The sequence below is a fragment of the Bolinopsis microptera genome, chromosome 2 (genome assembly GCF_026151205.1).
Source record: "Bolinopsis microptera isolate Bmic1 chromosome 2, MBARI_Bmic_1.0, whole genome shotgun sequence".
Classification (NCBI taxonomy): Eukaryota; Metazoa; Ctenophora; class Tentaculata; order Lobata; family Bolinopsidae; genus Bolinopsis; species Bolinopsis microptera.
This window is the reverse complement of record NC_087073.1, coordinates 22,076,087-22,090,341: the sequence shown is the minus strand read 5'-3', so window position 1 is coordinate 22,090,341 and position 14,255 is coordinate 22,076,087. Positions and strand designations below refer to the sequence as shown.

The 14,255-nt window shown below is 39.9% G+C and overlaps 1 protein-coding gene across 2 annotated transcripts in view; it reads left to right on the top strand.

Annotated features, from left to right (window-relative positions):
* LOC134811791 (proprotein convertase subtilisin/kexin type 5-like) overlaps nucleotides 1–14,255 on the top strand; it is a 33,449-nt gene that overhangs the window by 15,809 nt on the left and 3,385 nt on the right. Inside the window, exons 2-11 of one of the 2 annotated variants that reach the window (XM_063818859.1) lie at nucleotides 4,155–4,244; nucleotides 4,433–4,525; nucleotides 4,661–4,767; nucleotides 4,872–5,026; nucleotides 5,152–5,264; nucleotides 10,844–11,008; nucleotides 11,386–11,550; nucleotides 11,928–12,092; nucleotides 12,470–12,634; nucleotides 13,012–13,176. In XM_063818859.1, the coding sequence (XP_063674929.1) occupies nucleotides 4,193–4,244; nucleotides 4,433–4,525; nucleotides 4,661–4,767; nucleotides 4,872–5,026; nucleotides 5,152–5,264; nucleotides 10,844–11,008; nucleotides 11,386–11,550; nucleotides 11,928–12,092; nucleotides 12,470–12,634; nucleotides 13,012–13,176 (1,345 nt within the window). In that variant the 5' untranslated portion in view covers nucleotides 4,155–4,192. Of the gene's footprint in view, nucleotides 1–4,143; nucleotides 4,245–4,432; nucleotides 4,526–4,660; nucleotides 4,768–4,871; nucleotides 5,027–5,151; nucleotides 5,265–10,843; nucleotides 11,009–11,385; nucleotides 11,551–11,927; nucleotides 12,093–12,469; nucleotides 12,635–13,011; nucleotides 13,177–14,255 lie in introns of those variants that run through there. The other variant, XM_063818858.1, reaches the window with a different exon arrangement.

Genomic DNA, 14,255 nt, shown 5'->3' with positions numbered 1-14,255 from the left:
TGTTTCTGATAGCTTAGTCGAGACTCCTGCTTGTTGAGAGGGATGTTTTGCCTAACCAACCGTGTGTCTTGAGCTTCTTTTTGATTGACACCCAACCTATTGTCGATTGGCAAGTTTGCTGACACTCCGTAAGCAGCCTCGAAAGGAGAGAATTTCGAAGATTTGTTTTGAGTGTTATTAAACATCAATATCGCTTCTGGCAGGAGCTCATCCCATTGAGTAATAGGTATGCCTCTAGATAGACACATAGATCGCAAAATTGTTTTGAGGGACCCAATAGTTCTTTCTGCACTGCCATTACCAGCTGGATGATATGCAGAAGATCGGAGCTTTTTGATTGCAAATTCTTCACATAGTTGTCTAACTTTGGTGCCATCGACATTACTTCCCTGATCTGATTGAAGTAATTTATGTAGCCCATAGTAGCTGAACCATCTGCACCATAATGCGTCCACGACTGTCTCAGCCCGTGCATTGGGTAAAGCTATTGCTGTCATCAGCTTGGTAAATATATCTGTCACCAAAAGAAAGCTTCCGTTACCTCTCCTGGACACCGGCATGGATGCTAGATCCATAGAAATCATCTCGAAGATCTTCTCAACTTCTCTATGATCCTGCACTGGCGCTTTAGGCTTAGGTCCATGTTTGCACTGTGTGCATGTTCTACAGTTAGAAACAAAGGACTCCACTTGTTTCCTCATACCCCTCCAATAGAACCTTTCAGATAGCATCAGGCAGGTATTATCGATTCCTGGGTGGCCTTGTCCGTGGTACTCTTGGATGATCTTTGGGGCAATCCCCTGAGGTACAATGACTCGGGAGCCTTTGCATAATAGGTTATTAGAGACTTTCAGGTTCAAGAATTTCCTGAATAAGCCTTTATCCACAATCTTGTCCTGACGGAGTGTTTCTATTGCTTCAGCAATATCTTTGTCTCTCATCTGAGCCTCTCGGAGCAGATTCTCCCCTAACACAAACACTGAAAGGTCTTCTGATGGGGCATCACTCCCCATTATTCTGCTCAAGTAATCTGCTTCCTGGTTGTCCGCTCCCTTCAGGTACTTGATGCAGTAATCAAGATTTTCCAACTCTAATATCCAACGGCCGATTTTCCCTCTGGGATCTTTCTGTCTATGAACGTTCCTCAGTGGCTCATGATCCGAATAGAACGTGATCTTTTCATAGCAAAAAGCTTTCCACTTTCTGCTAGCACTTATGATACCATAAAGTTCTCGCTCTGTAGCAGACCAGTTCTTTGTATTCTTCTGGTTAAGGGTCTCGGAGTGATAACCAATGGGTTTGAACGAACCATCCCCATCAAACTGCCCAAGCACACTCCCCACTGCAATCTTAGAAGCATCTGTTCTTATCACAAATGGCTTAGACCAATCTGGTATGAACAGCGAAAGAGCAGCATGAAAGGTGGTCTTTAACTTGTTAAATGCAACTTGTTCTTGACTTGTCCAAACAAACGGGACCTTTGACGATGTTAGGCGATTCAACGGGGAACATATCACAGAGTACCCATCAATAAATCTGCGATTGTAATTGGCTAAGCCCAAGAAGCTTTGTAGCTCTTTCCTTGTAGTGGGAGCCGGGAATTCTTTAATCTTAGCCATGTTTTTGGTTCCTGGTTTCAGGGTTTTCCCATCTTTCCTGAATCCTAAAAATTGGATCTCTTGGTACGCAAACTCACACTTGTCCTTTCTCAGTGACATGTTGTTGCTCTCCAGCACTTGCAGCAGGATCTCAAGGGTATTGATATGTTCTTCCATGGATGTGGAGCACACAATCAGGTTGTCAACATACGCATCTAGGCCGATTGCACCCTTTTCCTTGCACTCCTCTACAATCTTGTCCATACACTTCTGAAACGTTGCCTGTGCATTCTTCGATCCAAACGGCATTCTCTTAAACTGATACTTTCCCCGGGGTATACTGAATGCTGTTTTGTGACGATGACTCTCAGAGATTGGCACTGTCCAGTAGCCACTTGCCAAATCCAGCTGAGAAAAGAGGGTACACCCAAAGGCCTCATCTACCAGCTCCTCAACAGTAGGCAAAGGGTAAGTATCCTGCACCGTGTTACGATTAACCATTCTGAAATCGACAACAAATCGTTTTGAATTGTCATCCTTCGAGACCAGTAGGGGATTGCTGTTGAAAGGTGAGGAAGATGGTTCTATGATATCATGTTCTATCATTTCTGTGACCTGTGTGTCAATCTCCTTTGACCATTTTGCTGGAATTCTCCTTATTTTGCTCCTAATTGGGCGGTCATCGATACTCTTTATCTCGTGTGTGGTAGCAGAACTGCACCTGGGTGCTCTTGGATTTTTTGCAAACACCTCTGGGAAACTTTCCAAAATACTGCAGAGTTTCTCTCTTGCCTCAGATGGCAAGTTCGGGTTAATGTCATGTCCTCCCTTGTCAGCATTTAGAAAGAATATCCATTTCTCTCCCAAACGAACCTTTGAATTCTTCCAATCAAACTCAGTGCTGGAAAATTGATTTAGGAAATCTCTACCCAAGATAACCATTTCTTGGTTGGTACTAAGGTTGGTTTCGTGCAGGCACGTAGCCAGGGGGGGGGGGGGGGGGGGGGGGCTAGGGGGGCGGCAGCCCCCCCGGAAAAAATCGAACCCCAGAAAAAAGATAAGCCCCCTAGTCCCCATGGTCGCCTGGTAACTGGGCTGTGTTTATGACTGCAGTCAGTCAAAGATTTGAACTGTGGATTAGTAAATATATGTCATTAAATCCAAGCAAACATTCTAGAAGACTTCTATAATTATAGTCAATAGTGTCCCCTAGACCGTAGGAAATGTAAAGATCTTAAGACGATGAGGCCTGAGTAAGTCGTAAATTCTGATTGGAGAATGCAGATTGCTGTTGTGAAGTTACCAAATTTACGTGAGTACTTGATTCTTTTCAATCCCAGTTTATTGCTGTCCTACAAATTTCTTTAATGCCAAATGTCGTCTAAAACACCCTGTTTCGCAAAAAATTTCCGGGGGGCTGCGCCCCCCTAGCCCCCGCCAAGGGGCTCCGCCCCCAGACCCCTGCCACAGCTTGCTCGCTTCGCTCGCTGCGCAGCTTGATTGGACGCGTCGGCGAGCGAAGCGAGCCGACAGCCCCCCTCAAAGAAAAATCCTGGCTACGTCCCTGGTAGTCACAGGGAGGAAGCTAATAGTATTTTTTGATAGTTAGTACCTTTGCATTGTGCTGATTGATCCGCGAAGTATGTATTATTCATTGATATAAGCCTTATCTAAATTACGGTTTACGTTTGATTTTAATCTAGATTTATTTTAAAACATAATTATTTAAATTAAAACCTGGGCCTGTCTAAATGTACGTTACAAGAAAAGATCTCATCCGTCATTGTCAGTTCACCAAACACAATATTACCTGTTTACAATGATGTTTGACGTTGAATTTCTTCTGCAGTTTCTTATTAGTTGACGATGAGACTCGGAGAAGTTTACTAGTTTCCTCAAGTTTGTTAGAATAATCCTTTAAGATCTCATCCTTAGACCGGTTCTCAGCTTTGAGCTTTTCGTTTTCTGAGGCCAGCCCCTCCATGCACTCTTCAACCTCTGAGCACAATACTGATTTTCTGAAATACAGGTATTTTATTGCTATGGTCATTGGTTATTTGGTAAGAGGGAACATAGCTAAGTAGCATTATCCAACGTTACTATCCAGCAGGTAACTTGTAGGGGTTACACGTGACTGGTTAACTTTAGATTCTACACCTTCTAGCTGTTCATCATGATCGTTTAATGTTTACTGCTCTTAGTCGAACAATGGGTTAAATTCACTTCAAAGAAAAGCTCCTTAGTCGTGATGCTGTGAATCTTGATCTCTTTATGTACGAGCGTTTTCCTTTTTCAGACGGGAACTGCAAAGATTTCGGCTAATCCCTTTACATTATATGTTTCATTATCATAACAATGGGACAAATATCATGAGCCTATATCCGAGCATCTCCTATTCTTTGTATTATTTCTTAACCTCTAGAACCCTGTACCGTTTGCTTTTAGTTTTAGCCATACAGCATTTTGTTGACAAGGAGACTATTAATCTGTTGATTTGGAAATTCTGTGGTGATCTTGTTTCAAACCGATCAAAGAAAATAGTATTTAGAAAGCAAGACAATCTCTGCAGTAATTCCTTGGTTTGTTCCAACAGAATGCTGACGATATTTTTAGTGACCCTCCTCCTGAACGAAGGTCGAGTCAAAGGTAAGGGAACTTTGTTATCTGTCGACATAATTATATCATGATTGTAAATATGTTTCATTAATCTAAATTAAAATTTTGACAGCCTCTAGATGATTCCATCATGTACAAAAGACCTTTCTATCTTTTATCTGTATAAATAGTTGGTAAATATTCAATTGAGAAAATAGATTTCGATGTTCACTGTTCAGCTGAAGTTACGAGAACTGTAGAAAGTGAAGCCTCCTTGGCTGTAGACGATGCCTACACAACCGCTTCATGCCCTGTTGGATACAATCTAATAGGTGAAACTTCTTACTTTATACGTTTGTTGAATTTTAGTGCTTGATTCCATTTCTATTGCTTGTAATCTGTTCGATTAGATAATTTTGATAGGAACCTACATAACCTACATAACAGTACTAATATATTACCTACAGGTTGTAAACTTACACAAGGGATATACCGAACCGATGCTGATGGGATAAAGATAATAGACGGAGCATGCGTTGCTGTTCATTCAGGTGGTTCAAGTACAGGAGTCAAAGTAAGTTCAAATCCGTTCCTTCTCCAACAAGATAATAAATGTAAAATCTATGAATCTAAAGTTTATTTCGAATTGGAAGGTTCTAGGACGACACTCATCATCAGGTATCAGCAACATGCTCCAGTAACAACGTGGACTTTTCCTCTTTTGTTTATAAATCAGTCAGTAGAGGAGAAGCGTCTACTCTGACCTGCCCTGATGACAATTACAAAATGACATCCTGTGTCTACATAGTTGCTTGGGCGCTAGGCGCGATTAAGTAAGCTTGATTTTCAGTATATATTTTTGAGGTATTTTATTATAACATCTTTGACATTTTTTGTGGTATGTCTATTGCAGTACATATTCGTGTAGCAGTCTGACTTCTTATATCCGGCTTTTCAGACCGAACGAAGTGAATGATGATTCTTCGATAACCGTAACTGCAGAGAAACAGTGTGTTATATCTTACTGCACGTCCGGCAAATGTCAAACCTATGGAATTTGTGTTCGAAATGGTAAGTTAAATATGTATGTACAATTTTACATTGCACTTTACCGCCCACAATTGAACAAGAGACATGAATATGAGCGCAGGCGAGAATAAACACCGTAACTTTTTGATTTGCGACCACTGACTACAATCGGAGGATTACCCATTTCACTTTCTACCGCTATACTATTTTGCCCACACTTCGAAAATAAGAAGCATCTGTTGACCTGTAACTTAGATATCATAAATTCATATTTTTGATTGCTTTGAGATGGTATTTTTATAACTCAAGTGACCACGAAAAAATTGATTCAATAACATCATTTCGCATGAACCTTAAAACAATTCATCGTCATCAGTTCTCAATTTGTAAATTATAATTATGTACGGTTTGAAAACTGTTTAATTGTTTTGACTCGAACTGTTTGGTTGATTGGTATGTTTACAGTTTGACAGTGCAACTTAATGTGGTATAATTTGACAAGGAATGTGTTAGTGGTCTCAGAATACAGCGAGGTTTCTAGTTCCTACTCAAAAGAGTGTCAACAGATTAAACTGTTCTTGAATGGCACGTGGCCTTGTGAATCAATGCATAAAAATAAGGCTACCAGACAACTGAACCCAATTGTGACTTTTCCTAGACAGGATAGCTTGGGAAAACAACTATAAACCCGATCAGTCTACCTAATTAACTTTGAAACGACAACTGAACCCAATCGTCATCAGAAATAACAGACAAACAGGTTTTCTAAATGCCGCTCTAGTGAAAGCCCCGAAACGGTGTCAGGTTTGTGACTGAAGATTCTGATCAAGCTCAGGGTTGAGTCTACACAGTGTCGCCACTTGCCGATGCCAGTTGATGCGAGAAGACACTGATGTAAGTGGGAAGTTATGTCTAAGAAACAGCGTGTGGTTCGGGTGCCGGTTGAACGCATGTAAAAGGGAGGGTATATCCGTATTTCGCTGCTAGTGATGCAGTCCTTGGCCCGGTAGCTAAGGCTTCCCCGTTTCTCGCTCATTTGTGCTCCGATGGGCTTGTGACCTCTGCGGGGCCGGGGATCAAGTGCAGGATGAGGGACATGGCCGACCAGGAGAAGGTTGTTTTTGGGAGTGGAGTAGGGTTGGTTTGGTGTTGTGCCTTCGCAGTTTAACTGTATCTTTACCCTATAATAATTATTACTTAAAATGTCTCACACAAAGTCATCATAATATTTCTGCTGATTCGATACTGTGACCACCATCTCTTTCCTTATGTATTGGTCCAATAATCCGAGCTGTATAACAAGCGTACTAATAGATGACAAGGTCTCAGGTGCCTTTCGATCGCGAGATCTGAACTAACAAGCGTACGAGTTCACGAAGCGTGCCAAAAAGGATGCGATCTATTGCTCCTCAAGGCACGAGATCCGAACCATGATAGGCCCTCCTAAAGCATCAGAAGACACGAGATCTGAGCCAAGGCTGGCCCTTAAACTAGCCTGGAAATCTGATATACACAAATTTGGGTTCACTTGTAATATAATGACCTGGGTTCAGTTGTCGTTTTAGGATTTATGCTGATCGGGCACCCAATTTAGCTGATTGGGTGAGTCCTGTTAATTGCGTGGCAACTCGGTTCAATTGGGTTCAGTTGTCAGTCACTCAAAAATACGCAATTAGAATAAGAAATCATGGTTTTCCATTGTGACTCACTTCTCAAATTTAGTTGTCATATTTTCTAAGTCATCCCTCAACTCAGCACATGTCTGTTCTAATTTAACTATCTGAAAATGTGAATTATAGCATTAAATATATACATAATCTCTAATGCAGGTCTAGACCCAGTCGAAAATTCAACAAATAAATTTCATGACACTGATGACAACTTCAAAATTGTGATGACATATTTTTGAAAAACCAAAATCTGGTGGTCATACCTGCTGAATCATAAGGGCAATCTTTGATTTTTCAGCAGGGTTTAAATCTTTAATGAACAACAAATCCGATTTGGTGAGAACGGTTTGTGGAGGAGTCCTTGGTCGAGGTTTCTGAAGTACTGGTGTCTGGGGAGGTTGTCTGGAAGCTGGAGATTTTTCCACCCGAGGAGTTGGAATCACTTCCCATGCCACGTGTGATGACATTCCTGATCATAATCATGAGGTCATTTATTGTGAAACCTCTTATATCTGAATCCAAATTTCGAATCAAAAGTTTTAATAACTATGAACCTCGAATTTTGCAAGAGGTAAAATTTTGTTTTCTTCAAATAATCAACTAGAAATAGCACAATGAAAACTACACTGGTTAAAAATGAACAATAATAACTGTAAATCAACACATTCTATAATTCACAACATAGTATACATTACAGCATAGAGTCCAGCTCTAAATACGGTGAAAATTGTTGTTTCCTAATTAATCATGCTATTATTTTGTAGAATTGTTCACATGTTCAAATTGCTGACATTTTACTTTCAAATTGGTATTGATTCAATAAATCATGTCAAAGCTTATTGAAAGTTTGATAAATCAACAGAACTGACAAAAATTGTTCTTGTGATGCAGTATCAGTTGAATTCTGTTGTAAACTTTAAAAGAAAAATGGAAAACCCACATTAGAAGTTTCGTGCAGCCATACCCTGTAGTTCTGGCTTTTGTCAGAGGAGAATCTTATGTTGTATTGTGTCTTCGGACCAATCAACTGTCTACCCCCAATCCCCTGCACGGAAGTACTGCTCCCATTTTCAATCAGCACTTTATTAGTCGAAATGATAGAGATTTCTGCCCCACTGTCTACAAGAAACTGTCTAGGATGCCAGCTCTCACCTAACTCAATCTGCCCTTCAACTTTGCTGTCATATAGTCATCTTCTGTCATGGTTGTTCCGCTTTGGAGGGAACTTCTTATTCCTAGAGGTTCTCCTGGAGGGGCAACTCTCCTCATCGTGTCCTTTTCCACCACAACAGCTACAGACTCTTTGATAACATGTTGCTTTAAGGTGACCTGTCTTCTTACAGATATCACATACTGGTCTGTCTTTTTTTTCAAACTTACGATCTGACTGGACAGCATACATTTCAGTATCCTCCTCATCTGTCACTTCTAACCTTGAACGAAGCTGATCCACCTCCTTCAGTAACTCTCGAGCCCATTGAGGTACCTGCTCTTCTTGCTCTACCGGAAATGCAAATGTTTCACTAGTCGAAGCCTCTGAACTTGCTGAATTCTTTTGAAGCTTTTCCATACAGATATCTGGATATTATCCGGTTGGAAGAGACAAGGACAAGTGAAACAAGGAAGTTATGAGTAAGGGCAAATTTTCGGCGTCAACGCCATCTTCAGGCTAAAATTGTTATAAATGTTAGTATATAATAAATGCTTCTATACTAGTTAAAATGCTAAATTGAAATTACACACACTGAATACAGGTTACATCAAATGGTATTATACATTACATTGAAAATAGTGATGTACACGTACATCACATGTAATGTATAATACCATTTGATGTAACCTGTATTCAGTGTGTGTAATTTCAATTTAGCATTTTAACTAGTATAGAAGCATTTATTATATACTAACATTTATAACAATTTTAGCCTGAAGATGGCGTTGACGCCGAAAATTTGCCCTTACTCCTAACTTCCTTGTTTCACTTGTCCTTGTCTCTTCCAACCGGATAATATCCAGATATCAGTATTTCAATCATGAGACTAATAAACAGCGAACTACTCCGTTATTTGACTTTTCCATACAGTCTTTGAAAAAGCTGGCTACACCGGCAGCATCTAGTTCGCTTTTAATTTTATCTTTCTTACACTCAAACAGCTTCTTCCCACCGGGTATGTTTGATAGAAACCGCATGATGAAGACATCAGATGGGATCTTAGCACGCCTGGCTAACTCGTCCAGTTGGAAGAAATAAGACCGTATCCCATCCATCGAAGTATTAACCGGCAGCAAGTTGAAAAATGTCATGCTTTCGGTGAACTGACATGGTGGGCCATCAATGAGATCTTCAAGGAACTTAAACGCTGTTTTCACATCTGCCTCTTCTGATGCGGTGAAAGCGAGTTGCTTCTCCCCCTCAGTCCGGTGAATATAAACTGGTAAACATGCAAGCTGCTGTTCAGGTTTAAGGGTTGCTGTAGCCGCTAAGAAAACTTTCTTAAACTGTGCAATTTTCTGGCCTTTAGCCAGATGAGGAATTTCAATTGCTGTAATCATTCTTTGAGGATATAATGTCGGCCTGTGTTCCGAGGCAATGATACTCCACTGGGTATAGTAAAAGAGTGTTCAAAGGATTAGCACAAGTACATGTAGTTAACAATATATCCTGACAGATAACAAAGTTAAGGTAACAGTATATAAGCCAAAGGTCCTATAATATAAACTAAAGGTGTAATATATAATAGGACTGGAAATATATAGCCTGACAGTGTAATTGATTATGTCAGTCATGCAAATCAACAGAAACTAAGCTTATTGTTATGACCCAATTTTATCGCCGATAATTATCGTTATCGCCGATAATCTCAAAATTGTAATTGGTTATCGGCGATCAAAATTATTGGACCGATAGTGCAAACCCTATTCAGAAGGTATATTTTAAGTTAAAACATTATAAATCAATGTCAAACTTCAAAGATGACAGGAATACGAAATTGTAGATTTGTTTGGAGAGTCGAATCATACACAGTTTAGGCTCTTGAATTCTTCGAATAAAATTTCATCTTTAGAGAACCTCCTGGATAGAACTAAGTTAGACTCAGGACTAAAGCGTATGACCTAAAGCGTAAGGGAGTTAGGGCGTGAAAAATTTCCGCTTTGACGAAGGCTAACTCTCCCTCTGATTACCGGTTACCCTGGCACAGGGAGCTGTATCCTATCTAACAGAGCGTGGTCCAGTCTTGCTGGGTCGTAATAGATTAGGTGTGGAGGGTAACAGCCTACACCTCTTTAACTACTCACAGGAGGACTATAGTGCAAAGAAACTGCTGCTAGTCCTCCTGTGTACTGTGCAATCCACAGTAAAGATTTATGAGTTTCCGAGCCCCTTGTGAGCCAAGAGTTTAGGAGCTAATGACGTTTTGTCATGCAAAATGATACCGAGAATGAAATCGGTCGCTCGCTTTTCCCATTCAACAAGCTTAATTACAATTCTTAAGCCGTGAATGAATGGGAAAAGCGAGCGACCGAGTTCATTATCGGTATCATTTTGCATTTGCAGACGGTCAATCAATTTAATATCATTTTCTTTTGTTTGGGAAAGAGAGACACTGGCAGCGGTCCACTCTACCCATGATTATGGGTTTTGGTCAAATAACGTATGCGAATAAACATAAACTGAAATACTGACGTCAACAAGCAAAGTTTAGTTATTGTAAAATAGATATTATTATACGTTTATGAGGTCCCATCACAGATGCTCGAAAAGAATTCCTGTGAATGAAATGCAACTATTGTATGTATGTACGTGAACACCCGCTCACACTTTGACACCTATCCAATATTCAAATAAAAGCGAACCATCCCTAAATTCTAAAAGGGTACTTCGAATCTTAAGCTGCTTGCCAGCGGCGAAACTTGCAACTAATACTTGACTAAACTCGACTATACTTGCAGACGATTGTGTTGAGGGCCAGTTTCTGGATCAGACAACCGGCTGTACAGACTGTCCGGCAGATGAATGGAGTGCAGCAGCAAACTCAGATCCTACCTGCACTGCCTGTCCAACTGGAAAAGGGGTAGCCTCTGGAGCAGGAACACAAGAAAGTGACTGCACTTGGAGTAAGTTGTTGTTTCCTAAAAATTTGAGGGACCGAATGGTTCATCCTTAAATTTATTTTTATCTTAGAAATGCAATAATGTAAGCGAATAAACATAAACTGAAATACTGACGTCAACAAGCAAAGTTTAGTTATTGTAAAATAGATATTATGATACGTTTATGAGGTCCCATCACAGATGCTCGAAAAGAATTCCTGTGAATGAAATGCAACTATTGTATGTATGTACGTGAACACCCGCTCACACTTTGACACCTATCCAATATTCAAATAAAAGCGAACCATCCCTAAATTCTAAAAGGGTACTTCGAATCTTAAGCTGCTTGCCAGCGGCGAAACTTGCAACTAATACTTGACTAAACTCGACTATACTTGCAGACGATTGTGTTGAGGGCCAGTTTCTGGATCAGACAACCGGCTGTACAGACTGTCCGGCAGATGAATGGAGTGCAGCAGCAAACTCAGATCCTACCTGCACTGCCTGTCCAACTGGAAAAGGGGTAGCCTCTGGAGCAGGAACACAAGAAAGTGACTGCACTTGGAGTAAGTTGTTGTTTCCTAAAAATTTGAGGGACCGAATGGTTCATCCTTAAATTTATTTTTATCTTAGAAATGCAATAATGTAAGCGAATAAACATAAACTAAAATACTGATGTCAACAAGCAAAGTTTAGTAATTGTAAAATTGATATTATGATACGTTTATGAGGTCCCATCACAGATGCTCGAAAAGAATTCCTGTGAATGAAATGCAACTATTGTATGTATGTACGTGAACACCCGCTCACACTTTGACACCTATCCAATATTCAAATAAAAGCGAACCATCCCTAAATTCTAAAAGGGTACTTCGAATCTTAAGCTGCTTGCCAGCGGCGAAACTTGCAACTAATACTTGACTAAACTCGACTATACTTGCAGACGATTGTGTTGAGGGCCAGTTTCTGGATCAGACAACCGGCTGTACAGACTGTCCGGCAGATGAATGGAGTGCAGCAGCAAACTCAGATCCTACCTGCACTGCCTGTCCAACTGGAAAAGGGGTAGCCTCTGGAGCAGGAACACAAGAAAGTGACTGCACTTGGAGTAAGTTGTTGTTTCCTAAAAATTTGAGGGACCAAATGGTTCATCCTTAAATTTATTTTTATCTTAGAAATGCAATAATGTAAGCGAATAAACATAAACTAAAATACTGATGTCAACAAGCAAAGTTTAGTAATTGTAAAATTGATATTATTATACGTTTATGATGTCCCATCACAGATGCTCGAAAGGAATTCCTGTGAATGAAATGCAACTATTGTATGTATGTACGTGAACACCCGCTCACACTTTGACACCTATCCAATATTCAAATAAAAGCGAACCATCCCTAAATTCTAAAAGGGTACTTCGAATCTTAAGCTGCTTGCCAGCGGCGAAACTTGCAACTAATACTTGACTAAACTCGACTATACTTGCAGACGATTGTGTTGAGGGCCAGTTTCTGGATCAGACAACCGGCTGTACAGACTGTCCGGCAGATGAATGGAGTGCAGCAGCAAACTCAGATCCTACCTGCACTGCCTGTCCAACTGGAAAAGGGGTAGCCTCTGGAGCAGGAACACAAGAAAGTGACTGCACTTGGAGTAAGTTGTTGTTTCCTAAAAATTTGAGGGACCGAATGGTTCATCCTTAAATTTATTTTTATCTTAGAAATGCAATAATGTAAGCGAATAAACATAAACTAAAATACTGATGTCAACAAGCAAAGTTTAGTAATTGTAAAATTGATATTATTATACGTTTATGATGTCCCATCACAGATGCTCGAAAGGAATTCCTGTGAATGAAATGCAACTATTGTATGTATGTACGTGAACACCCGCTCACACTTTGACACCTATCCAATATTCAAATAAAAGCGAACCATCCCTAAATTCTAAAAGGGTACTTCGAATCTTAAGCTGCTTGCCAGCGGCGAAACTTGCAACTAATACTTGACTAAACTCGACTATACTTGCAGACGATTGTGTTGAGGGCCAGTTTCTGGATCAGACAACCGGCTGTACAGACTGTCCGGCAGATGAATGGAGTGCAGCAGCAAACTCAGATCCTACCTGCACTGCCTGTCCAACTGGAAAAGGGGTAGCCTCTGGAGCAGGAACACAAGAAAGTGACTGCACTTGGAGTAAGTTGTTGTTTCCTAAAAATTTGAGGGACCGAATGGTTCATCCTTAAATTTATTTTTATCTTAGAAATGCAGTAATGTAAGCAAATAAACATGGACTGAAATACTGACATCAACAAGAAAAACGTTCTTAAACGTTAAATAGCTAACGTTGGTTAATTTATTAAAGGTTCTCTTTTTTAACGTTGCGAAAAGTGTATGCCTTTACGTTAAATTGAGGTTATTTTGTTAACTACATATAAGCAACGTAAAAATTCAACTATATTTTAGCGTTATATGTAAATTACATATAAAACATTCTTAAACGTTAAATAGCTAACGTTGGTTAACGGTTTTCTTTTTAACGTTGCGAAACGTTTATGCTTTAACGTTGATCAAGGTTGCTTTATTCAACGTTGAAAATTAAACTGCGTTTTAACGTTGGATTTAGATTGTAAATAAAACGTTCTGGAACGTTTAATGGTCAACGTTGGTTAAAAATAACATTTTCAATGTTGGTGATGCAAGGTTTACCTAACTTTAAAACAACGTTCAAAACCAACGTTGGAAAGTGTATTTTCCACCCTTATTCCATTTCCAACGTTTATCCATCTAACTTTGCCGGCTGGGTTATTAATCATTATCATATTTTGGATTCATTTGCAAGGAATATGTAATTTCTCTTGTTGTTTTTTACTGGGCGGCGCTCAGCCTGTCATTCCGCCGAATCTTTAAGTTTATGAACATAATAGCCTGGGGTCCCCAGGTAAGTTGTTTTATATTGTAAATTCATTTCCTAATTGTACATCCTGATATAACAATAACATTTAGTAGTTGGTATATTGTGAGTTGTAGTAAAAAAGTAATTTGGAAGCATGAAACATGCATAAAGTGACGTCATAATAATGTATTCCATGTTCCACACAGGAAATTGGGCGATAAGGTTTGGCCTCTATATGGCCTCTATACGGCCACTTTACGGCCTTTATACGGCCACTATACGGCCACTTAAAAGAAATATTACATGGCTTTTATATGGCCTCTAAACGGCCACACAAAACATCTAATCTATGGCCTCCATACGGCCTCTATACGGCCTC